General features: G+C 45.4%; 1 protein-coding gene across 1 annotated transcript in view; it reads left to right on the top strand.

Annotated features, from left to right (window-relative positions):
* The window catches only part of PRKCQ (protein kinase C theta), a 50,714-nt gene extending 24,568 nt beyond the window's left edge, over positions 1-26,146 (top strand). The window contains exons 6-18 of the mRNA XM_081346853.1: positions 914-945; positions 2,983-3,068; positions 4,052-4,181; positions 6,391-6,500; positions 7,744-7,843; positions 8,986-9,140; positions 12,852-13,025; positions 14,909-15,000; positions 17,800-17,862; positions 19,600-19,738; positions 21,932-22,120; positions 23,088-23,216; positions 25,544-26,146. Coding sequence (XP_081202979.1) covers positions 914-945; positions 2,983-3,068; positions 4,052-4,181; positions 6,391-6,500; positions 7,744-7,843; positions 8,986-9,140; positions 12,852-13,025; positions 14,909-15,000; positions 17,800-17,862; positions 19,600-19,738; positions 21,932-22,120; positions 23,088-23,216; positions 25,544-25,699 — 1,555 coding nt within the window. The 3' untranslated portion in view covers positions 25,700-26,146. The remainder of the gene's footprint in view (positions 1-913; positions 946-2,982; positions 3,069-4,051; positions 4,182-6,390; positions 6,501-7,743; positions 7,844-8,985; positions 9,141-12,851; positions 13,026-14,908; positions 15,001-17,799; positions 17,863-19,599; positions 19,739-21,931; positions 22,121-23,087; positions 23,217-25,543) is intronic.
* Positions 26,147-27,008: the final 862 nt, after the last annotated feature.

Genomic DNA, 27,008 nt, shown 5'->3' with positions numbered 1-27,008 from the left:
GGTCAAAAGAGCTGTTACGATCCATTGGTCAAAAGAGTTGCTATGATCCATTGGTCAAAAGAGCTGCTATGATCCATTGGTCAAAAGAGCTGCTATGATCCATTGATCTAGTTGCTAAGATTCATTAACGCTAACCATACATCCATAGCTACTTAATCTTATCTGGGTTGAGTCGAAGCATCCTAACCCAGCCCCAAAAAGCTTTAGATGAGACCTCAGCAGCACCACTTTAGACCTGATTAATGGGTTATGGATCCATGGGCAGCTTCCTGCTGAGAGCTGTTAAAGATCCATTGGTCAAACGCGTCTACTGTTGTAGGAGGAAAAACCATCAGGAGCAGGTGGAGAATCTCCAGCCCTGAAAGAACCATGTATCCATAGATATTTGGTCCTATCTGGGTTGAGTTGAAGCATCTTCATCCCCACCAGGAACCAAAGAGCTTTAGATGAGGCCTCAAAAGCATCACTTGGTTGATCAGCGTTTGAGTTCTGCAGCCTCCTATTGCAAGCTGTTTACGTTCCAGTGGCATCAATTCTGAGTTCAAAAAATCAGACTAATTCCCCTCGAGGGTCAAAAACATGTCAGTTGTTAATGCTTCTTGATCCAGATCTGACCCATTCCAATTTGGTTTCCTAATCTGAACCAATCTGAGGGGTCACCTGGATTTAGAAAGTTGAACTGAATCATTAAAATTGGGTTTGCTTCACTTCATTTTTCCGACTGGATAAATCTGCCTCTTTCAGGACTTTTGATTCTCTGAATCAATTTTTTTTTAATTTGACAAGTTAAACTCAATAAGCTTGAACAGGAATCACTGCACTTACTGATTTTTTAAAAAGTCATTTTTCTCAAATGCAGACATGATTTGAAATCTTTTTTATATTAATACTGGTTTTCCCCTTTTTATTCCAGGGGGCTTAACAAGCAAGGCTATCAGTGCAGACGTAAGATCTTTCAGTATATTTATATTTATATGTTGATGGTTATCATAACAGTGCAATGGTTCTTAATACTCTGCTGAAAAGCTTGAGAATGAATGAAGCATAATTAAGTAATTATAGAAATCCCTGCATGGAAACAAAGCAATTATTTTTTTAAGTGTTCCAATCCTGTTCATATTTTCACTGTTTTCACAACCCAGGATGTTTCCAGATCATTGTCAATCCCTGAGAAAGAAAACAGACATTATGGGGTCTGTTTTTGTTAGGGTCTTCAGGAAGAAAAATTAGTTCAAAGAATAACAAGCCAGAATCAAGGGAGAAATTGTTTCCTGATTTAATTGGACTGGAGGCTTAAACATATAGGGAATGGTTGCTGGAATTGGGTATGTGTAGTTTAATGAAGAAAAGGGTGAGGGGTGACATGATAGCAGTGTTCCAATATCTCAGGGGCTGCCCCAAAGAGGAGGGAGCCAAGCTATTCTCCAAAGCGCCTGAAGGCAGGACAAGAAGCAACGGATGGAAACTAGTCAAGGAGAGAAGCAACCTAGAACTAAGGAGAAACTTCCTGACAGTTAGAACAACTAACCAGTGGAACCACCTGCCTCCAGAAGCTGTGAATGCTCCAACACTGGAAGTTTTTAAGAAGAGACTGGACAGCCATTTGTCTGAAATGGTATAGGGTTTCCTGCCTGAGCAGGGGGTTGGACTAGATGACCTCCAAGGTCCCTTCCAAATTATTATTATTATTATTATTATTATTATTATTATTATTATTATTATTATTATTATTATTATTATTATTATTATTATTATTATTATTATTATTTGAAACCTTCAGCTTTCCATCTCAGTCAAAACACAGAGTTACTCGATATCATTTTCTGCCCTCTAAACTGCAATCATCTGAAACTTTAGAAAAACTCAACCCTTTTTTCAGATTGACAGTCATAATTTGAGAACATGCTGGGAGCTGCACTCTCAGAGAGAATGAAAAGAAAACCTTGCCTAAAATTAGATTTAACCGACACTATTAATTAATTTAATATCAGGACTACATCTTAGCTGTAAAGATGTAATTGTGCTCTCCTTCCATCGTATCAAAATGACAATTGTGGGTGGAACTGAGCAGAGCCCCACTGATTGCTCCTGAGACTGGAGAGGCTGGGAATCCTACACACACACACACACACACACACACACACACACACACACACACAGACCACAGACACACAAACACACCTCAAATTCCTTATCTATTTTTTTTAGCTGCCTAGCTTTGGTCTCTGAACTTCAGGAATTCTAGAGACAAATTTTATGCAAGGCTGAACTTGAAGAGAAAAAAAACCAGAATAACAAAGTCGGAAGGGACCTTGGAGGTCATCTAGCCCAACCCCCTGCTCAAGCAGGAAACCCTATGCCATTTCACACAAATGGCTTTCAAGGGGGATTTGAATGAATATCTCCCAGAAGAAGGGGAAAGGAACTATTCTTATGGTTTCTTCTCTGAGTGTGTCCTTATGGCCCAGGGAATAGAATAGAATAGAATAGAATAGAATAGAATAGAATAGAATAGAATAGAATAGAATAGAATAGAATAGAATAGAATAGAATAGAATAGAATAGAATAGAATAGAATAGAATAGAATAGAATAGAATAGAATAGAATAACAGAGTTGGAAGGGACCTTGGAGGTCTTCTAGTCCAACCCCCTGCTCAGGCAGGAAACCCTATACCATTTCAGACAAATGGTTGTTCAGTCTCTTCTTAAAAACTGCTGGGGATTTTGCTGGGCGTGGTCAGAAAAGTCAAGATGGAGGCCATGTCAGCACCCTCAAAAGCTCTGCCTCTTTTTTTCGGTGGTATTTTTTCACCAAACTCAAAGTCCACCCCTGACTGGGACCACACAGAATTGTTTCCTTTGCCCCATCGTACTGTATTTCTGTCCAATAGTGTGTAAAAGGGTACACACTATTTGTGTTGTGGTCCTTCTGTGTCACCTGTAAAACGTGTTAGCGAAGTGGGCCTCTTTTTCCCCCCCAGAATGCAATGCTGCCATTCACAAGAAATGTATTGACAAAGTCATCGCAAAGTGTACCGGATCGGCTATCAACAGTAGAGAAACCATGGTAGGTTTTGGCTTGTGTTATTTTTGTGACTTGTTGATTAGCTAGACTGAGTCACCCGACACACAAGGCACTAAACTTGGCTATAATAACCTTGATTTGAGTGACAGAACAGTCACTAAAGCAGGGGTCCTCAAATTTGGCCACTTTAAGACTTGTGGACTTCAACTCCCAGAATTCCTCAGGGCTGGCTGAGGAATTCTGGGAGTTGAAGTCCACAAGTCTTAAAGTGGCCAAGTTTGAAGATTCCTGTCATAGCAGGCTGCGTGAAGCCAGTTCTTTTAATAAGTTACTAGCTCGGGATACAATGAGACTACCCCACTAAAAGTAATTGTAACCTGGTTCCTGAAGTAATTCCCAATGCAATACCAGATAGTCCTCGACTTACAACCACAATCAAGCCCAAACTTTATGTTGCTAAGTGAGACATTTGCTAAGTGAGTTTTGCCCAATTTTACGAACTTTCCCACGGTCGTTAAGTGACTCAACTGAAGCTGTTAAGTTAGTAACACAGTTGTTCAGTGAATCTGGCTTCCCCATGGACTTTTTGACTTTCAAATGGTCGCAAAAGGTGATCACATGACCTCCGGGACACTGTAAACATCACAAATGTGAGTCAGTTGCCAAATGACTGTCATAAGTGTGAAAAACAACTTTTTCCAGTGCTGTTGTAACATGAACAGTCCCTAAACCAATGGGTATAAGTTAAGGACTATCTATAAATCTTACAAATCCAACACTAACTAAGATTCAGCATATTGTGTGAACGCACCCTGCTGGAACTTTTATGTTGGATTGATTATGTTGTAATTTCTTTGATTGTTGCGAGTCTCCCAGAATCATTGAGAGTTGGGCAGTACACAAACATAGATTGTTCCATCTACAACAAAAATGATTTTAATCATACGACAATGTGAAATCACAGCCGCCTGTTCAAAGCTACAGGGATGTGTTTTCAAACTTATATCCCTCCATTTTTCTTCCAGTTCCACAAGGAAAGGTTTAAGATTGACATGCCCCATCGCTTCAAGGTATACAATTATAAAAGCCCCACCTTCTGTGACCATTGTGGAACGCTGCTCTGGGGCCTGGCACGGCAGGGCTTAAAATGCGACGGTGAGTTGGGACCGCTGGTGCTTTGGAGATAAATGTGGGTGAGGGGGTGTCTCCAGCATGACTTTTGAGCCACACGACAGGTAGTCCTTGACTTACGACCACAATTGAGCTCAAAAATCCTGTTGCTAAGTGAGACAGTTGTTAAGTGAGTTTTGCCCCATTTTACGACCTTGTGTCTAGTAGTCTTGGCATATAATGCCCTATAGCACCATAATGAAATGTGATGAAAAGTCTGCAAGAAAACAACCAAGCTCAGAGAGCACCAAGGACCACAGTCCTCCTCTTCCTCCACTTTCTCTTCCTCCTCCTTCTTTTTCTTCTTTTTTCTTCTTCTTCTTCTCCTCTTCCTCCTCCTCTTCTTGTTCTTGTTCTCCTGCTCCCCATTTCATTCTCCTCCTCTTTGCAAACCCCACTCCCTTCTAGCACTGATGAGGTTACTTAGTTGGGTCATGAAACATCTGCAAGAAAGCCACCAAGCTCAGAGAGCACCAAGGACCACCTCCTCCTCCTCCTCCTCCTCCTCCTCCTCCTCCTCCTCCTCCTCCTCCTCCTCCTCCTCCTTCTCCTTCTTCTCCTCCTTCTTCTCCTCCTTCTCCTTCTTCTCCTCCTCCTCTTCCTTCTCCTCCTCTTCCTGTTCTTGTTCTCCTCCTCCTCCTTCTCCTCCTCCTCCTCTCCACAAACCCCCCTCCCTTCTAGCACTGATGAGGTTACTTAGTTGGGTCATGAAACATCTGCAAGAAAGCCACCAAGCTCAGAGAGCACCAAGGACCTCCTCCTCCTCCTTCTCCTTCTTCTCCTCCTTCTTCTCCTTCTTCTCTTCCTCCTCTTCCTTCTCCTCTTCCTGTTCTTGTTCTCCTCCTTCTCCTCCTCCTCCTCTCCACAAACCCCCCTCCCTTCTAGCACTGATGAGGTTACTTAGTTGGGTCATGAAACATCTGCAAGAAAGCCACCAAGCTCAGAGAGCACCAAGGACCTCCTCCTCCTCCTTCTCCTCCTCCTCCTCCTTCTTCTCCTCCTTCTCCTTCTTCTCCTCCTCCTCTTCCTTCTCCTCCTCTTCCTGTTCTTGTTCTCGTCCTCCTCTCCACAAACCCCCCTCCCTTCTAGCACTGATGAGGTTACTTAGTTGGGTCATGAAACATCTGCAAGAAAGCCACCAAGCTCAGAGAGCCCCAAGGACCTCCTCCTCCTTCTCCTCCTTCTTCTCCTCCTCCTTCTTCTCCTCCTCCTCTTCCTTTTCCTCCTCTTCCTCTTCTTGTTCTCCTCCTCCTCCTTCTCCTCCTCCTTCTCCTCCTCCTCCTCTCCACAAACCCCCCTCCCTTCTAGCACTGATGAGGTTACTTAGTTGGGTCATGAAACATCTGCAAGAAAGCCACCAAGCTCAGAGAGCACCAAGGACCACCTCCTCCTCCTCCTCCTCCTCCTCCTCCTCCTCCTCCTCCTCCTTCTCCTCCTTCTTCTCCTTCTCCTCCTTCTCCTCCTCCTCTTCCTTCTCCTCCTCTTCCTGTTCTTGTTCTCCTCCTCCTCCTCCTTCTCCTCCTACTCTCCACAAACACCCCTCCCTTCTAGCACTGATGAGGTTACATAGTTGGGTCATGAAACATCTGCAAGAAAGCCACCAAGCTCAGAGAGCCCCAAGGACCACCTCCTCCTCCTCCTCTTCCTCCTCTTCCTCTTCCTGTTCTTGTTCTCCTCCTCCTCCTCCTCTTCTTCTTGTTCTTCTTCTCCTCCTCCACTCTGCAAACCCCACTCCCTTCTAGCACTGATGATGTTACCAAGCTGGGTAATAAAACTTCTGTAATAAAACCACCAAGGACAGAGAGTATCAAAGACTCTACAGATTAACCATGAGCTACAGATGCTCTCTCCTGTGAGATTTTGTGCTCTTCAGACAAATCTGAGCCCACTTTTTCAAGCATACTGTTCCCCCAAAATATGCTTGTTATTGATTTTACGGGGGCAGCTGGATGTTTTAGTCATCCTCTGCTGCAACCTTCTAAACTCAACATCCCACTTAAGGGCCACTGTAGCGGATGTCCTGTCAAGGCAGTGAACGATTTAGCAGTAAAAAGTTAGAAAATTAAAAGCGAAAAAAGCAAGGCTCGGCGTGGGGCAGGAGAAGAACAACCTCTCCCCATTTTAAAAACAAACCTCTCGCAAGCCGTTTTGAAGCCAGAAATCTGATCGGTGATTTTTGGTCTCTGCCTTGCAGCCTGCACAATGAACGTCCACCACAAATGCCAAACCAAGGTGGCAAATCTTTGCGGTGTGAACCAGAAGCTCATGGCGGAAGCGTTGGCACTGATTGAGAGCAGGCAACAGGTGAGTAAGCAGGATGTTTTGACAAAGAATAACTGGATGCAATTTGGCAAATCGGTGTCTTTTTTCAATCTTACATCTCTTGGACACGGGGTCAAGAGCTGCATCAAAAGGCAGAAGCGTTCTCTTCTATCCCAAGGGTGCTTTTTTCACGAGGCAACTGGACTTCCTTGTTTTTCTTTGAAGACGTTTCGCTTCTCATCCAAGAAGCTTCTTCAGCTCTGACGGGATGGTGGGGGAATGGAAGGATTTATACTCCTTGCAGAGAGCTGGTCATTTGCCTTCTTTTAGAGAATTGTTGAGGCCACGGGGTTTTTTTCTGTTCCTGTTGTGATTCAGGGTCAGCCTGTGGGTTCGGCAGTTGGGTCGGACGACTCAGAGGAGGAGGGGGGTGTTGAAGACCTTGCTGAGGGGGTTGAAGATCTTGCTGATGAGAGCCCTCAGCCAGGCCCCTCCCACTTGGTCACCACAGAGACCCAGCTGTGTGAGCCTGACAGCGTGGATGAAGATGACCCACAGCTGGCCCTGTTCAAGGACGCCCGACGCAGGAGGCAGTCAATTAGGAGTAAACAGAGGAAGGCAATGGGGCTCCTCGGAAGGAGGCAGAGAGAAGCCATGCCCTGAACTCTATATAAGGGGAATGTGTGGGAGGGCTGGTTTGCTGAAGGCAACCGCTTGGATAGTTCCTGTTTCTTAAAGCTCCTGTTTCTTGGTTTGTCTTGTTCCGTTTGTTTTTGTAGCAATAAATTTGGCAGGCGTAATTCCAGCCTCTTGCCTTCTTGTAAAAGGGGTTGGCCCTGCCTTTTCTGCAGGGCCGGTAGCAGGCTGGTACAGAACAGTTCCATGAAGGCTCCATACCCATTTGCACTACTCAGGTGACCCTGAGGAGACAGACAAACCTCCAAGTGGCCTCTAAAAGAAGGCAAATGACCAGATGACTGCAAAGGAGTATAAATCCTTCCATTCCCCCACCATCCCCTCAGAGCTGAAGAAGCTTCTGGGATGAGAAGCGAAACATCCTCAAAGAAAAACATGAAAGTCCAGTTGCTTCCTGAAAAAGCACCTTTGGCATAACCATGACCTGGATGGCTGGGAATCTCCATAGACGTTCTCTTCTATCCTTTGGTTGCCGATCCGTAGGGCCTTTGGATCGGCGCCTGATCCACCTCCGTGTGAGGTCAGCCAGCATGTCGCACCAATGTGTTATTATTATTTTTTCCACCCTGCTTGTTCTCTGTTGACTCAGGCTCGAAGTCTACGTGATTCAGAGCAGATTTTACGAGAAGGACCGGTGGACATCTCCTGCGTGAAAGAGGAGCAGCCAGAACCCCCAACAGGCAAAAAAGGTCTTGCCTTTTATTAATACCTTTTGCCAGTAGAATTTTTCTTACCTATACAGGTAATCCTCAACGTACGCCACAGATGAGCCCAACGTTGCTCTGGCTAAGCGAGAAATTTGTTAAGTGAGTTTTGCCCCATTTTACGACCTTTCTGGCTACATTTGTTAAGTGAATCGCTGCAATTGACTTTGCTTGTCAGAAGGTCGTAAAAGGGGATCACGTGACCCTGAGACACTGCAACCATCACAAATACGAGTCAGTGGCCAAGCATCTGAATCTTGATCACATGACTATGGAGATGCTGCAACGGTCGTCAGTGTGAAAAACGGTCATAAGTCACTTTTTCAGGGATGCTGTAATTTTGAACGGTCACTAAATGAACGATTGTAAGTTGAAGGACTACCTGTATAACTGGTGTTTTAATTAAATCACACACACACACACACACACACACACACACACAGGCCCAGCCAACCAGCCAACCAGCATGACGTACTGAAGAATTCTGGGAACAAGAGTCCAGAAGTCTTAAAGTTACCAAGTTTGGAGACTGTTCTGTACCAGCCTGCTACCGGCCCTGCAGAAAAGGCAGGGACAACCCCTTTTACAAGAAGGCAAGAGGCTGGAATTAAGCCTGCCAAATTTATTGATACAAAAACAAACAAGACATGAACCAAGAAACAGGAGCTTTTCAAGCGGTTGCCTTCAGCAAACCAGCCCTCCCACGCATTCCCCTTTTATACAGTTTAGGGTGTGGCTTCTCTCTGCCTCCTTCCGAGGTGCCCCATTGCCTTCCTCTGTTTACTCCTGATTGACTGCCTCCTGTATCGGGCATCCTTGAACAGGGCCAGCTGTGGGTCATCTTCATCCACGCTGTCAGGCTCACACAGCTGGGTCTCCGTCGTGACCAGGTGGGAGGGGCCTGGCTGAGGGCTCTCATCAGCAAGCTCTTCAACACCCCCCTCCTCCTCCTCTGAGTCGTCCGACCCAACTGCCGAACCCACAGGCTGACCCTGAATCACAACAGAGACCCCTGCTATAGTGTCATGTTGTAGGACTCTGCCTTAAGCTTAAGGGATGGAATGAAGATTTTTTAAAAATAAATTAATAAATATTTCAACATGAATGCTCTGGAATCTTTTTTATAGAGCCACAGGGAATTTCCTGGGAATCCCCAGCAGATGACATCCCAGTTTCGGATTCTCTAGTGGAACCGAGGAAAGACATCCAAGCAGAATTGCCAAAGTTAACCATAGATGACTTTTACCTGCACAGAACACTGGGGAAGGGAAGTTTTGGCAAGGTAAGGTGGTGGGGGCGGGAGGGGAGGAGAGTGCAGACTTGATTTTTAAAGTCTGCGGGAAAATGCGTGGCCCTTTTTGCACTTCTGCCCTCTCCTCTCTCCAATGCTCAAATCCTTCTCTCTTGAAAGGCTAGTATGAAGGGAGAGCTGAGGAACTGCTAAGCCACCATTCCTCTGTCATATTGAAAAGACCTCCTGAAATTAGAGCCAGGAAAGAAAGGTGTGTGAAGCAGCTCTCACGAGAGATCGATGGGCCGTTAAGGTGCTTCCAAGTAAAAGAGGCAGGATGCAGAGATGCAATCATTATGAAGCTTTATTCATCGATAGATTATATAGAAAGAGCTATATGGCATGGAAGCATCCATGCTTGTATGATAGAGAGAGAATGCATGCAAGAGAGAAAGCAAAGACGAGAACAAAGAGCAGCCCCTGAGCAGAGGTATTTATGGGGGGTCTCGGCCCCTCCCTAACCATAAAACACTCTCTCCAATGGGGCTGCAGGGGTCTGAGACCCCTGACTCATCAGTGGAATCAAAGAATGATGACCTTTTTGGGTAACTGCCAATGGCTGGCACAAAACATCTAACAAGGTGAAACTTCCTGCCAATGGGAAACCAGCTCTCAGACAAACTCAGAGTTGAGGTGAAGTATACAAAAAAGTCAGTGGTGGGATTCAGCCGGTTCGCACCGGTCCGGTAGAACCGGTAGCGAAATTTTGTTGAGTTCGGAGAACCGGCTGAACTCATACTGCTTCTGGAAGTCCGTTCTAGGCCTTGGAGGCCTGGAGGAGGTCTCCCAGGCCTAGAACAGCCCACCGGAAGTGTGTGGATGTCACTTCTGGAAGTCCGTTCTAGGGCTGGTGAAGGCCTCCCAGGCCTAGAACGGCCCGCCGGAAGTGCGTGGATGTCACTTCCGGAAGTCCGTTCTAGGACTCAGAGGCCCAGGCCTGCATCCACACAGGGAACCGGATGTTCAGGTATTTGAATCCCACCACTGAAAAAGTCCCGTTTTGTCACAATTTCAAATGCACCGCTCTCTGGCCCAGAAATAATTTGGCTCATCTGCTAAATATAGTTAGTCGACAATTGGGCCCAAATTTTCTATTGCAAAGCGAGATGTTGCTAATGTGAGTTTTGCCCCACTTTACAACCTTTCTTGCCACAGTTGTTAATTGAATCCCTGCAGTTGTTAAGTTAGTAAGTGAATCGGGCTTCCCCGCTGACTTTGCTTGACAGAAGGTCGCAAAAGGGGATCAGGTGACCCTGGGACAAGGCAACCGTCATAAATACGAGTCCGCAGCCAAGGGCCTGACTTTTGATCACGTGAGCGTGGGGAAAGCTGCAAGGGTTGTAAGTGTGGAAAAAACGGTCATAAGTCAACTTTTTAAAGTTTGAATGGTCACTAAACGAACCGTTGTAAATCGAGGACTACATATACTCCCAACCTGGTGCTCCATACAGATCCACAACTGATTGCAAATTGATGCAAAGCCCTCAGGTTCAAATGTATGAATTATCTTTCCCCTTTTATCCCAAAGGCGCTTTTTCAGGAGGCAACTAGACTTTCTTGTTTTTCTTTGAAGATGTTTCGCTTCCCATCCAAGAAGCTTCTTCAGCTCTTACTGGATCTGGGGGAATGGAAGATTTATACTCCTTGCAGACGGCTGGTCAATTTGTATTCTTTTTAGAGAGTCGTTGAGGCCACCTGGAGGTTTCCTCAAGGTCTTTTCAGCAGTTCCAAGAAGGCTCAACACCCATTTGCACTACTCAGGTGACCTTGAGGAACACAGATCCCCACCATCCAGTCGGAGCTGAAGAAGCTTCTTGGATGAGAAGAGAAACGTCTTCAAAGCACTGAGCACTACAACTTGTTTACTGGACCCATGTCCCTCCTGGTTGGTTTCGGCTGCCTGTGAGGTGACAGGGGGCTGGCTCCAGGCAGTTGTCAACGCTTCTTTGATGGAGGGTGTCTTCCCCTCCGCCTTAAAAGAGGCGGTGGTGAGGCCCCTCCTCAAGAAGCCTGCTCTGGACCCAGCCTCGTTGAATAACTACCGTCCTGTCTCCAACCTTCGCTTTGTAGCGAAGGTTGTCGAGAGTGTGGTGGTGCGTCAGCTCCCGCAATTCCTGGATGAAGCGGACTATCTGGACCCTTACCAGTCTGCTTTCAGACCCGGTTACAGCACGGAAACGGCATTAGTCGCACTGGTGGATGATCTCTGGCGGGCCCGGGACAGGGGTTGTTCCTCTGTCCTGGTCCTACTTGACCTCTCAGTGGCTTTTGATACCATCGACCATGGTATCCTGCTGTGACAGCTCGAGGGGTTGGGAGTGGGAGGCACCATTTTACGATGGTTCTCCTCCTACCTCTCGGGCCGGGCCACTCGCAGTTTGTATTGGCAGGGGGACAGAGATCTACCCCGAGGCCCCTCACTTGTGGGGTGCCTCAGGGGTCAGTTCTCTCCCCCCTCCTGTTTAACATCTATATGAAGCCGCTGGGTGAGATCATCCGTGGCTTTGGGGCGAGGTATCACCAATATGCGGATGATACCCAGTTGTTTATCTCCACCCCGAGCCAACCCAGTGATGCCCTTGACGTGATGTCCCGGTGCCTGGAGGCAGTGCGTGTCTGGATGGGAAGGAACAGGCTCAGGCTTAACCCCTCCAAGACCGAGTGGCTGTGGATACCAGCATCTCGCATTGTCCAACAAGTTCCATCTCTTTTGATGGGGGGGAGGTATTGCCCCCCTCAGAAAGGGTTCGCAACTTGGGTGTCCTCCTGGATTCACGGCTTAATTTGGAAGATCATCTAACGGCCGTGACCAGGGAGGCCTTAGCACAGGTTCGCCTAGTGTGCCAGTTGCGCCTCTTTTGGGACCGGGATGCCCTATGCACGGTTACCCACGCCCTCGTGACTTCTCGCCTGGATTACTGCAATGCTCTTTACATGGGGCTGCCCTTGAAGAGCACCCGGAGGCTTCAACTGGTGCAAGATGCAGCCGCGCGGGTGCTTATAGGAGTATCTTGGTACTCCCATGTTACACCACTCCTCCGCGAGCTGCACTGGCTTCCGGTTACCCTCTGAGTGCGATTCAAGGTGCTGGTAATAACCTTTAAAGCCCTACATGGCTTAGGCCCGGGGTACTTGCGAGACCACCTGCTGCCATTGTCAACCTCCCATCGCCCGGTTCGCTCCCACAGAGTCGGCCTCCTCAGGGTGCCGTCGGCCAGGCAATGCCGGCTGGCGACCCCCAGGGGGAGAGCCTTCTCTGTGGGCGCGCCGACCCTCTGGAATGAACTACCCCCGGAGCTGCGGAGGGCCCCTGACCTTCGGTCCTTCCGCCGTGACCTGAAGACCTGGTTGTTCCAACAAGCGGGCCTGGACTGACTACGGTTTTTAATTAGGCTTTTTACTGGGTTAAATTGTCTTGTATTTATTACATCCATTGTTTAATTCTTTTTTAAATTTTTTACTTTATGTTTTTAAATTTTTATGGTTGTGAGCCGCCCCGAGTCCTCAGGGAGAAGGGCAGCATATAAATTTAATCAAATCAAAATCAAATCAAATCAAAGAAAAACAAGAAAGTCCCGTTGCCTCCTGAAAAAGCACCTTTGGGACAAGAAAGATCCGGATGACTGAGAATCTCCACAGACATTTCCACTTTTATGACTTTGCTCATCTAACCTGCTGGTCGGTGATATTTTTTTGCGCCAGGTTTTCCTTGTGGAACTGAAAAACACAAACCAGTTTTTCGCCATGAAAGCCCTGAAGAAAGAGGTGGTCCTGATGGACGACGACGTGGAATGTACCATGGTGGAGAAGCGGGTCCTCTCGCTGGCTTGGGAACACCCATTTCTCACCCACGTCTTCTGTACTTTCCAAACGAAGGTAAAAAATATGCATCAGTCGGTCAACCAGTCGGTGCCAAATCACGTGGATGGTTTAGAGCAGGGGTCAGGAACCTGAAACAGTGAAAGAGCCACTCGGAACCGGTTCCCTCACAAAAGGAAAAGCTGGGAGCCGCAAAAAATGTGTGCACATGCGCGTACATGCGCACATGTGCAGAACAGGGTTTGACTGAAGAGTGGAGCCAAGGCGAGATATGCACCTACCCTGCATATTTGAATTGATTGGTTGAACTTTTTTAGTCCCACTTTTTTTTTTGGACTGCACATGGCAGAGGACTGGGAGCCGCAGGAGACGGCTGAAAGAGCCGCATGCGGCTCCGGAGCCGCGGGTTGCAGACCTGTGGTTTAGAGAAATAACGCTTGCTTTGCGGTTTGGGCATTCTGTGTTTGTGTTAACATGGCATTGTTCGTTTATTTGTTTTTTTGACTTCTGTTCGGTCGTGTCCAATTTTCCAAGACTGCCTGGGATAAGTCCCTGCAGTTTTCTTGCTAAAGTTTTTTTTTAAAGTGGTTTGCCATTGCTTCCTTCCTAGGGCTCGGAAAGAATGGCCGGCCCCAGGTCCCCCTGCTGGCTTTGTGGAAGACTAGAATTCACAATCACCCAGTTTCTAACCTTTTGTCAACGCTGCTAACATCGGATGTTCTTGCTTTGACAACCTATGGAGATGCAGCCATTTTCCTTCTTATGTTTTACTCTTAGAATTAGAGTTAGAATTAGATGATGCTGTGGGGGCGTGGGGGAGGAGGAATGTGCATGGGAGTTTAGCTAGACATAACAATACTGAACCTAGTGTGAGAACCAAGGTTATTGAAATAAGAGATGATAAGAACTGGCGGGTTGGAGAACTTGGAGGGAAAGCCTGCATTTCAAACTAATTGGAGAGTGTGATTTATGACTGTTAATTAGAGGAAGGAATGGTGCTTTGATACTTATGTGCTCAGGGGAGGGGAATTCAAATTTTGGCGTTGACTATGTACGTGCTGATGCTATGCTCCTCGAATAAAGATTCTTTAAGATAAACAATGCCTCAAAGTTCTTTTGAAGAGTTTCATCTGTCGGAACCACGACACCTGATATCTTATCCACTGCACCAAACTGGCTTCTCGTAAACATGCTTAACTTAAGTTAAATTGCTGGATTCACTCATTGTCTGTGTTTGCACAATTCACAGTTCACTAAACAGGCTGAGCTCATGCAATAGGCTGAATGCCAAGAAAAACTAACCAGGCTTAGCACCAATTAAGCATAGCATGTTTCCAAATGCAGCCGTAGGCTAGGCAGATTTTGGCTTTAATTTCAGATGGGGGTTTCGGCACAAAGAGCGGCCACAAGGGTAGTCCATGGCTGCCACCCTTGAAAGCGGCTGCATCTTTTTCCTGGTGAAGGTGCTGAGCAGGAAGAGCCAAATTTGAGTCCTCGTCACCCATGGAAGTTTCTTGGGTGACTTTGGGCCAGTCCTTCCCTCTCACCCCAAAGGTCACTTGGAGCAGTAGAGAATATGCTGGTCTCAGAGGGTGAGACCTAGTTTCTTGCCCATCTTCAGCCACAGGAGCTCCCTGGAGCACCTTCGACCTTCTCAACCCAACATGGTGTTGAAGTCAAGAAGGCCCAGTTTCAAATTCGCCCTTCGCCATAGAAGAGATGAGGCAGCGACTTGTTCTCAGTCTAATCTGCTTAGAATTGTTTTTCTACGCATTAGAGTTGTGTACTGAAAGTTTTACCAAATGAACATGGTCTCACAATTGCCTTCTCTGACGTCATCTGTTCCAGATATGTTGGGATGGCAGGTAAGGTAGTAGCTTCAAGTCTATCTCTAGGGCTTTTGCCCAAGTTCTAAAGGTCATCCTTCTCTCCCTTGCTAGGAGAACCTCTTTTTTGTGATGGAGTACCTCAATGGCGGAGACCTGATGTTCCATATTCAGAACTGCCACAAATTTGAAATGGACCGAGCAAGGTGAGGTGGGCCTGCCTTTATCAGACGCTTCCATCAATAGAGGACAGTATTTGTAGCTCAGGTTTAAACGGTGGGGTCCTTGGTGCTCTCTGAGCTGGGTGGTTTTCTTGCAGATGTTTCCTTGCCCAATTAGCTAACATCATCGGTGCTAGTATGGAGCACAGCTGGCTCAGGAATTATGGGAGTTGAAGTCCATGGGTCATAAGGTTGCCTATGCCTGTATCTAGCGGCTTGCTGCATCAGTGTTGGTGGGGGATCATCTTAGAGGTTTTACGTCAGGCTGTTTATTGCTGGTTTGTTTGGCAGTTCCTTGATTGGGGTATGGTTTATTTCTTGACTGTTGGTCTGATGTTAATCTTGGAGTTAATCTCTGCTAATCTGGGTGCTGATTGCTGGTGGGGAGGTGTTTGGGTCTTTCTGTTCCCTTCTTGGCTTGTCGACTGCCCCTTTTGCATAATCTATCGACAATGTTTATATCTATGTGTCTGTCGATGGCCAATTGGTCAGAGTCCCAGGCTTCCAATGATTCTCTAGCATTTTTGGACTTGCCTTGGTCCAGGACAGAGGTCACCAACCTTTGTCGGTTTTTCTGTTCCCTTCTTGGCTTGTTGACTGCCCCTTTTGCATAATCTATCGACAATGTTTATATCTATGTGTCTGTCGATGGCCAATTGGTCAGAGTCCCAGGCTTCCAATGATTCTCTAGCATTTTTGGACTTGGCTTAGTCCAGGACAGAGGTCACCAACCTTTGTCGGTTGGCGGACTGGAGGAAAAGGGAGGTGGAAGCATTTTACACACGTGCATGTGTGTGCATGTGCACACGGGGCCAGGAGCACATGTGCACCGCAAACGAGCCGGAGCTAGCACCTGCGTGATACTAGCCCTGACCCGTTCTTGCATGGCACAGCGTGGCATGCCCGTTTTTGGCACAGCGTGGCATGCCCGTTTTGTACCCCGTGGTTTGGCGGTGGCCCATTTCCATGCCTTGCAATGTGGTGGCATCTGTTTTTGCACCTTGCAGCACGGTGGTGACCCATTTTTGTGCCCCGCAGCTGCGGTGCTAGCACAATTGAGGGGGTGTGCGCTCATATATGTGTGCAGTGGCCAGCATGTCCTGCGGCCCAGTGGCTAGCAGGCGACGGCCCGCTACTGGGCCACCGCCCACAACTTGGGGACCCTTAGTTTAGGACGGTCACAGTTTCCCAGTTGAAACTATGGTTAAGTCTGCCACACGTTGTGAAATGAAAGAATTTTCATCAGGTCTTCTGACGGCTAGTCGGTGTTCATGGATACGTTCTGCCAGTCTTCTGTCTGTTTGGAGAAAGTCTACTTGTGTGTGTCAATGCTGCTAAAATCGAATGGAGATGCAACCTTTTTTTTAACTTGTGTGTTACTCTTAGAGTTAGAAGTAGATGATAGTGGGGGGGAGAAGGAAGAATGTGTATGGGAGTTAGTTAGACATGACAGTATCGTAGTACTGCATGATTCAAGGCTTTTTGAAATAAGAGATGATAAGAAATGGTGGGTTTTACCCAACTCTTAATTTCAAACAGCCTTGAATCATACAGTACTACGATATTATGTCTAACTAATTCCCATACACATTCTTCCTCCTCCCCCCACCCCAGTATCATCTACTTCTAACTCTAAGAGTAACACACAAGTTAAAGAAAAAGGTTGTTGTCAAAGCAAGAACATTGGATGTTAGCAGCGTTGACAGTGGCTGCTATGAGTCCACGATGACTTGATGGAACATCATCAATCAGTCAGCATCCCTTTGCACAATAAACTCTGAACAGACACCACGCACCAAGCTGGGTGTCTGTAACAATAACCTCCCCATCTTGACTTTTTGATGTACGCACCAGAGACAACCCTTTGCTAGAGTCTCATTTCTATTCTGTGCTTTTAGTGAGTAGACGAATAGAAATGATAACAGATATTATTAATAATAATTGTAATTAAATATCATTAATAAGGAGGATATCTTTAGCTCAGGGTTGACGTGAGGGGTCCTTGGTACTTTCTGAGATAGCTTGTTTTCTTGCAGACATTTCATCACCCAAACTAGGTAACATCATCTGTGTTGGAAAGGAGTGTGGTTTGGGAAGGAGGAGGAGGAGGAAGAGGAGGATGGGGAGGAGAAGGAGGAGGAGGAGTGTGGGATCCTTGGTGCTCTCTGAGCTTGGTTGCTTTCTTGCAGACATTTCATGACCCAACTAGGTAACATCATCAGTGTTACAAGGGAGTGTGGTTTGGGGAAAAGGAGCAGGAGGAGGAGGAGGAGGAGGAGGAGGGTGTGATCCTTGGTGCTCTCTGAGCTTGGTTGCTCTCTTGCAGACGTCTCATGACCCTAACTAGGTAACATCATCAGTGTTAGAAGGGAGTGTGGTTTGGGGAAGAGGAAGGAGGAGGAGGAGGAGGAGTGTGGGATCCTTGGTGCTCTCTGAGCTTGGTGATTTTCTTGCAGACGTTTCATGACCCAACTAGGTAACATCATCAATGTTAGAAGGGAGTGTGGTTTGGGGAGGAGGAGGAGGAGTGTGGGATCCTTGGTGCTCTCTGAGCTTGGTTGCTTTCTTGCAGATGTTTCATGATCCAAACTAGGTAACATCTTCAGCAGGGTATGCTAGCATTGATGATGTTACCTAGTTTGGGTAACGAAGCGTCTGCAAGAAAACAAGCTCAGAGAGCACCAAGGGCCCCCTTAAATATAATTCTTCATATCATCTCATCCAGCCTGCATGGTTATACTTTGGCGCTTGTTATGATAAAAGAAATATCTCTACATTTTATAGGTTCTATGCTGCTGAAATCATTTGTGGATTGCAATTCCTTCATTCCAAAGGCATCATATACAGGTAGGGATTTTATTTTATTTTATTTTATTAATCTTGAAATTTTGCCACTTCCAAATAAAAGTTTAGAGTTCCATGCAGATTCTGATTGCTGTTCTTGTTGTTGTTGTTGTTGTTGTTGTTGTTGCCCAAATTTTGATCACCTGACCAGGGGGATGCTTCAACAGTTGTAAATGTGAAAAACGGTCATAAGTCACTTATTTTCAGTGACGTTGCAGCTTTGAATGGTCACTAAATGAGTGGTTGTTAAGTTGAGGGCTATCTCAATTATGTAGGTCCGCAGCCAGGCGTTACGGTGGTACCATGGTACTCAACTGCTTTGAAAATCATTGAATTTGATATTCAGCGCATTTTATTTATTTATTTATTTATTTATTTATTTATTTATTTATTTATTTATTTATTTTATTAGATTTATATACTGCCCCTCTCCAAGGACTCGGGGCGGTGTACAGGGCAATTAAAACGCTAACAACACACAAGGTATAAAAATTAAAATAAGATTAAATCAATAGCCCTAAGTAATAAATACTTTCTAAAATTTAAAATTTTTAAAATTTAAACTCTAAAATCCAATCCCTCAGTCCAGGCCGGCCTGTTCAAACAACCAAGTCTTCAGGTCATCCGGAGCTCAACTGGAAGCTGATTCCAGAGGGCAGACACGCCCACAGAGAATGCTCTCCCCCTGGGAGCCGCCAGTCAACATTCCCTGACCGCCGGCACCCTGAGGAGGCCCTCTCTGTGGGAGCGCACAGGGCGATGGGAAGTTAACGCCGGCAAGAGGTGCTCCCGTAAATAACCCGAACCCATGCCATTTTGGCTGGAAAAAATTTGCCCCGCTACTCATCGTTTTGTCTGATGCTCAACGGACAATCTAGCACTTGTCACTGTCCACTGCCTTGTGACTTACTACATTGTTCCTTACGGGAAAGACTGGTTTGGCACTCAATGTTTATGGTACTCATTGCACCTCCTGTGCTTACAAAAGAATTAATGAAGGTGGGATATAAATCAAATAAATAAATAGATTGTAGGCACAGGGAGTGGCAGCTGCAGTGGATTGGGAAATAGCAATAGCACCTAGAATACTGCTTCACGGTGCTTTACAGCCCTCTCTAAGCTGTTTACAAAGTCACCATATTGCCCCCAACAATCTGGGTCCTCATTTGACCGACCTCGGAAGGATGGAAGTCTGAGTCACCTTGAGCTGGTCAGGATCAAACTGGTGGCAGTCGGCACAATTAGCCTGCAGTACTACATTCTAACCACTGTGCAACCACAGCCCTTCCTTCCTTCCTTCCTTCCTTCCTTCCCAATTACCAATAGCACTTAGACTTATATACCACTTCATACTGCTTTACAGCCCTCTCTAAGAAGTTTACAGAGTCAGCATATTGCCCCCAACCATTGGGGTCCTCATTTTACCGACCTCGGAAGAATGGACGGCTGAGTCAAACTTGAGTCGGTCAGGATCGAACTCCTGGCACTGGGCAGAGTCTGCTTGCAGTACTGCAGTACCCTTGTGCCACCATGGCCCATCCTTCCTTTTACCGACCTCGGTAGGATGGATGGCTGAGTCAAATTTGAGCCGGTCAGGATCGAACTGCTGGAAGTTGGCAGAATTAGCCTGAAGTACTGCATTCTAACCACTGCACCACCAAGCCTCTTAAATGGAAATGGAGACGATTATCTTAAGTTACCCGCCAAAAGGAAAAGATCTAACTTTTCATCCTCTTTCAGAGACCTCAAGCTTGATAATGTTCTCCTTGACAAAGAAGGCCACATCAAGATTGCTGATTTTGGAATGTGCAAAGAGAACATGTTAGGGGATGCTAAAACCAGCACCTTCTGCGGGACCCCCGATTATATTGCCCCCGAGGTAGGTGGGCCTTTTTCATCCAAAATAAAAGAACGTATAAAGGACAGTTGCTGGAATCAGGTCTAGTTTAGTTTAATGAAGAGAAGGACCAGGGGGTGACATGTTAACAGTCTTCCAATATCTCAGGGGCTGCCCCAAAGAAGAGGGAGTCAAGCTATTCTCCAAAGCGCCTGAAGGAAGGACAAGAAGCAACGGATGGAAAATAATCAAGGAGAGAAGCAACCTAGAACTAAGGAGAAACTTCCTGACAGTGGGAACAATTAACCAGTGGAAGGACTTACCTCCAGAAGTTCTGAATGCTCCAACACTGGAGGCTTTTAAGAAGAGATTGGACAACAATTTGTCCAGAATAGTAGGGTCTCCTGCTCAAGCAGGGAACACCTCCAACATCCCTTCCAACTCAATTATTCTATGTTCTAAAACATGTCCCATCATTCTTGGGAACAATGCAAAATTATTAAGGGCTGTGTGCTTAGTACACACTGTACAATAACGGTATATCTTGCCTTCAGACGGGTTGATTCCAGAAGTTGCAGGTGCTCCATCACTGGAGGTTTTTAAGAAGAGATTGGACAACAATTTGTGCAGAGTGGTATAAGGCTTCCTGCTGAAGCAGGGGGTTGGACTAGAAGACCTCCAAGGTCCCTTCCAACTCTGTTATTCTGTTAAATTTATTCTGGTCATAAATGAGATTCAGAAAGAATCAGAAAGAGAAAGAAGGAGGTTGAGAATCCTACAAGATTCAGGCCATTTGTCTTGAACGATGTTGCTGAAATCTCAGGAGATTTTTTTTTTATTAACATCTTGCTGGATTCAGGATTTTTCCCCCCATGATTTAATTGCAAGGTTTAACTGTTCTCACGTGAAAAACATGCAAGATTTGGACAAATTGGAGAGGGGGGGTGCAGTTTGGGAGTTGGGCAGATGTTCTATCATCGCCATTGATTAAGCCCCAACTTTCTGTTCCTAAGCATGACAGTTTTTAAGTGAGTCTTGCCCCATTTTGCGACCTTTCTTGCCACAGTTATTGAGTGAACCACAGCACTTCACTTCAAATTCACTTAACAGCCATGCTACTAACTGAAGAACTGCACTGGTTCCCTTGACATCTGTGTCAAGGAAGGTCGTAAAATTTATTTTTATTTATTTAATTTAATTTGTATACCGCCCTTCTCCCGAAGGACTCAGGGCGGTGTACAGGGCAATAAATACCAAAAATACAAAATACAAAAGTTACAAACAAATTAAACAATTATGCCCGAATACAATAAATTAATTAAAAACAGTAATTCAAACCCCAAACCCATCAGGCCAGGCTGGCTTGTTCAAATAAATAAGTTTTTAAATCACGTCGGAAGGAGCGAAGGTCGGGAGCCATCCGGAGCTCAACCGGTTCCAAAGGTCAGGCGCGCCCACAGAGAAGGCCCTCCCCCTGGGGGCCACCAGACGACATTCTCTGACCGGTGGCACCCTGAGGAGGCCCTCTCTGTGGGAGCGCACTGGACGGAGGGAAGTTGATGCCGGCCGCAGGTGCTCCCTAAGGTACTCCGGACCCATGCCATGTAGGGCTTTGTAGGTCATTACCAGCACCTTGAATCTTACCCGGAAGGCAACTGGAAGCCAATGCAGCTCACAGAGCAAAGGTGTAACATGGGAGTATCGGGAGACCCCCAACACAACTCGCGCGGCTGCATTCTGCACCAGTTGGAGCCTCCGAGTGGTCCTTAAGGGCAGCCCCATGTAGAGAGCATTGCAGTAGTCTAACCGAGAGGCCACGAGCGCATGAGTGACCGTACGCAAGGCATCCCGGTCTAGATAGGGCCGCAACTGGCGCACCAAGCGAACCTGGGCAAAGCCCCCCCTAGTCACAGTTACTATATCATCTTCTAAGGAAAGCTGTGAATCTAGGAGGACTCCCAAGTTGCGAGCCCTGTCTACGGGGGGTAATAACTCACCCCCCATAGTAAGAGATGGAATGATCTGAATTTCCCGAGATGCCGGCACGCACAGCCATTCAGTCTTGTCAGGGGCAAAATGGGGCAAAATCCACTTAACAACTGTCTTGCTTAGCAAAAGATATTTTAAGCTCAGTTATGGTCATATGTCAAGGACTACCCTATATTAAAGTGTGCACCGTCCTTCTTTAAGCCGCCTTTTTTTTAAAAAAAAACCTCCCTTCTCTTTCCACGGCAGATTCTTCTCGGGCAGAAATACAACCTGGCCGCTGACTGGTGGTCCTTCGGGGTCCTTCTGTACGAGATGCTGATTGGCCAGTCCCCCTTCCACGGCCAGGATGAAGAACAGCTCTTCCAGTCCATTCGCATGGACAGCCCATTCTACCCCCGCTGGCTTGACAAGATTGCAAGGGACCTCTTAGTAAAGGTGAGCTTGGGAGATTCCATTGCCCCAGAACAGGGGTGTTTCCAGTTGAAAACTTTCAGTGCAGTCCTAGGGATAGAAGCAAAATGACGTGACATGTTAATCCCGCCTTATCATGCCACACGTGGAATTCTGCATCCAGTTTGGGTCACACAATACAAAAAAAAAGAAGATGTTGAGATTCTGGAAAGAGTGCAGAGAAGAGCAACAAAGGTGGTTAGGGGACTGGAAGCTAAAACATATAAAGAATTGAGTATGGAATTGGGTATATTGGCTACTGAAAAGAACTAGAGGTGACATGATAGCAGTTTTCCAGTATCTCAGGGGCTGCCCCAAAGAAGAGGGAGTCAAGCTATTCTCCAAAGAAACCTGAAGGCAGGGCAAGAAGCAACGGATGGAAACTAATCAAGGAGAGAAGCAACCTGGAACTAAGGAGAAATTTCCTGACAGTGTTAGAACAATTACTGTAACCAGTGGAACGACTTGCCTCCAGAACTTGTGATTGCTCCATCACTGGAGGTTTTTAAATAGAAATTGGACAGCCCTTAGTCCAGAATAGTATAAGATCTCCTGCCTAAGCAGGGGGTTGGACTAGAAGACCTCCAAGGTCCCTTCCAATTCCGTTTTTCTGTTATTCTGAATGAAATTAAAAGAATGTCCAAGATTGATAGGTTCAGATGAGGGATCTTCTTGGAAATGCAATTCCTGTAGATCAGGGTTCTTCAAACTTGGCCCTTTTATGACTTGTGGATTTCAACTCCAAGAATTCCTCAGTCAGGCAGTGCCCGGCTGAGGGATTCTGGGAATTGAAGTCCACAAGTCATAAAAGGGCCAAGTTTGAAGAAACCCTGATCTAAAGTGATTGTTTTCTCACTCTTTAAAGCCATTTTGCTCGGAGGGGACACACATTTCACATACCCTTAATATCAAATTTATCCATTTCCTTAAGGTTCGTTCTTTTGATTTCTAGCTTTTCGTTAGAGAGCCCGAGAGACGGTTGGGAGCGAGAGGGAACATCCGCCAACACGACTTCTTTCAAGAGATCCATTGGGAAGCTTTGGAAAGGAAAGAGATTGAGCCCCCTTTCAGGCCTATCGTGGTGAGAATTGTTTCTTCGACTGCCTTTGTTTCCCGAAATAGCTTCTTGAAGCCACAGTTACTTTCATTTAATTTATTCATTTGTTCATTCCAGGGGTCTTCAAACTTGGCCCTTTTATGACTTGTGGACTTCAACTCCCAGAATTCCTCAGCCTGGCTGAGGAATTCTGGGAGTTGAAGTCCACAAGTCATAAAAGGGCCAGGTTTGAAGACCCCCTGATCCAGGTCATAGTTGTCCCAAAGCTTCTTTTTCAAGAGGCAACTGGGCTTTCTTTGTTTTTCCTTGAAGACGTTTCCCTTTGCTTCCAAGAAGCTTCTTCAGTTCTAAACTGAACTGAACTGAATTGAGCCGAACTGAAGAAGCTTCTTGGGTGAGAAGTGAAACCTCTTCAAGCAAAAACGAAGAAAGTCCAGTTGCCTCCTGAAAAAGTACTTTTGGAAGATTCCCAGCCCACCCACCCCCCCACAAAAAATATTAAGCTTGGGGTGTGAACCCTTCCAGGGACTGCATGCATACAATTGGCTTAACCATACCAGATCAGGTCCTGGCAGATGGCTTCACACAATACGCTAACTTTGGTTAACCTTAACCTTGGTAATTTTTTCTCTAACTGCAAATCCAGCTCACGTGTGTTGTTTTTTTTAATGCGAACCCACAAAACAAGAATTTAATAACCAGGGTAAGTATCTGCAGATGCGGGCAGCGTATGGGTGTGTGAGAGTGGCTTACGCGTGCATGCCACTTGATTGTGCAAATGCAGTGATGGTGAACCTTTTGGGCTCTGCGTGTCAAAAATTTGGGAAATGCCTAACTTGACAATCCTGGCATGTCACTCCTCTGCAAAAAAAGAGAAACAATTCTTTACCTATTTATTTGTTTAAAAGCAATATATAAAATAAAATTAATTAGGGTGAATTCAGACAACAGTATAGTGATGGCACGTGTGTCATCACTGATCTTGGAAATGCTATCTAATCCAAGAGGAAGCATTGACCAAGGATACTTCTATTCTATTCTATTCTATTCTATTCTATTCTATTCTATTCTATTCTATTCTATTCTATTCTATTCTATTCTATTCTATTCTATTCTATTCTATTCTATTTAAAAATCCAACTCTATTCTCAATAAAGAATATTCTATTCTATTCTATTCTATTCTATTCTATTCTATTCTATTCTATTCCATATTCTATTCTATTCTGTTTAAAAATCCAACTCTATTCTCAATAAAGTAAATAAAATAAATAAATAAGTAAATAAATAAAGTAAATAAATAAAATAAAGAGCCTTGGTGGAGCAGTGGGCTAATGCCCCCTTAAGTAACACCAGCTGCCTGCAATTAGTGCAGGTTCGAGTCCCACCAGGCTCAAGGTTGACTCAGCCTTCCATCCTTCCGAGGTAGGTAAAATGAGGACCCAGATTGTTGGGGGCAATAAGCTGACTTTGTAATAATGCCGCTTGGGGTGTGTGTGAAAGCCCTAATAAGCAGGCATATACATAGAATGAAGGCTACTGCTAAGCTTGTAAGCCGCCCTGAGTCTTCGGAGAAGGGCGGGATATAAATGGAATTAAAATAAAATAAATAAAAATAAAGAATCTTCTATTCTATTCTATTCTATTCTATTCTATTCTATTCTATTCTATTCTATTCTATTCTATTCTATTCTATTCTATATTTTCTATTCTATTCTATTCTATTCTATTCTATTCTATTCTATTCTATTCTATTCTATTCTATTCTATTCTATTCTATTCTATTCTATTCCATATTCTATTCTATTCTATTCAAAAATCCAACTCTATTCCCAATAAAGATTCTACTATTCTATTCTATTCTATTCTATTCTATTCAAAAATCCAACTCTATTCTCAATAAAGATTCTATTCTATTCTATTCCATATTCTATTCTATTCTGTTTAAAAATCCAACTCTATTCTCAATAAAGAATCTTCTATTCTGTTCTATTCTATTCTATTCTATTCTATTCTATTCTATTCTATTCTATTCTATTCTATTCTATTCTATTCTATTCTATTCTATTCTATTCTATTCTATTCTATTCCTATTCCATTCCATTCCATTCTTTGCTTTCCTACAGCGGCTGCATCTTCTTTCTGAAGTCTTCATTGTGGAAGACTTTCCACATTTCTCCTCGGAAATTATGCGGGAAAGGCAGGGGTAATCCCCATTTTTTTTCCTGGTTGTTTTTTTTTTTTAAAAAAAATCTCAGAGACTTCGTCTTCAGATGACTGTCCCTCTTTACTGGCTGCTTGAGAGGGATTTTCCTCTTTTTTCTAACTCCCCTTTCTCTCTCTCCATGAAAGAAATCGCCGGGAGACTGCAGCAACTTCGACAAGGAATTCCTCAACGAAAAACCCCGACTCTCCATGGGAGACCGGACCCTCATCAACAGCATGGACCAAAACATGTTTAGGACTTTTTCGTTTACCAACCCCATGATGGAGAAATTGCTATCCTGAAGAACGACCTACGAACGAAGCACCCTTAAGCACCTGTGGATGTCAATGCAGCAAGGGAGAACGTGACTTCCCGGGCTGGCTTGCACCTCTGTCGACATATTACCTTCCCTGAACACGCAGGTTTTGAGAGGGCAAAAATTTGTGAGATCCTTATACACGCCGTGTCTCCTTGTTCCCTGAGCAAGCAAGAGGACAGAAGGATCTGAAGACTCGAAGGGACTCCCAAGCCTGGAATTTACAACTGCACAAATATTTTCCAAGACAACTACTTCTGGGGTTTTTGACCTGCTGCATCCTATAATAATGTGCTTCTGATGCCCTACGTATGGTCACTCATGCACTCGTGACCTCTCGTTTAGACTACTGCAATGCTCTTTACATGGGGCTGCCCTTGAGGACCACTCGGAGGCTCCAACTGGTACAGAATGCAGCCGCGAGAGTCGTGTTGGGAGTTTCCCGATACTCCCATGTTACACCTCTACTCCGTGAACTGCATTGGCTCCCAGTTGTCCTCCGGGTAAGATTCAAGGTGCTGGTAATGGTTTTCAAAGCCCTACATGGCATGGGTCCGGAGTACCTTAGGAAACACCTGCTGCCAGCGTCAACGTCCCTCCGTCCAGTACGCTCCCAAAGAGAGTGCCTCCTAAGGGTGCCGCCGTTCGGAGAATGCCGTCTGGTAGCTCCCAGAGGGAGGGCGTTCTCTGTGAGCGCGCCTGACCTATGGAACCGTTTACCGGTTGAGCTCCGGATGGCTCCCGAGCTTTGCTCCTTCCGACGCGACCTAAAAACACATCTGTTTAAGCAATCTGGTCTGGTCTGACGGGTTCTGTTTTAATAATTGTTTTAAGATAACTATTGTGCATTCTGTTATTTATGTTCACTGTTCACCGCCCTGAGTCCTTAGGGAGAAGGGCGGTATACAAATCAAATCAAATAAATAAATAAATAAATAAATAAATAAATAAATAAATAAATAAATAAATAAATAAATAAATAAATAAACAAATAAATAAATAAATCCAAGATCAGGTGCCGGGAAAGCCTTTGGCTAACTCTTCTCCAAGAGTTTGCAAATCAAGCATGCTGCGGAGGGCCCTTGACTTGCAACAACTTGCTTAGTGATCGTTCGAAGTTACGACGGCAGCGTGGGGGCAAAAAAATGACCAGTTTTCACACAACTACTATTGCAGCATCCCCATGATCAAAACTTGGGTGCTTGGCAGCTGGCCTCTATTTATGACAGTTTGCGGTCTCCAAGAGCCATGCGATCATCTTTTGTAATGCCAACAGGGAATCCAGACTCATTTAA

The sequence above is a fragment of the Vipera berus genome, assembly GCF_964194415.1.
Source record: "Vipera berus genome assembly, contig: HAP1_SCAFFOLD_95, whole genome shotgun sequence".
Lineage (NCBI taxonomy): Eukaryota > Metazoa > Chordata > Lepidosauria > Squamata > Viperidae > Vipera > Vipera berus.
This window is presented reverse-complemented; position numbering and strand designations above follow the sequence as displayed.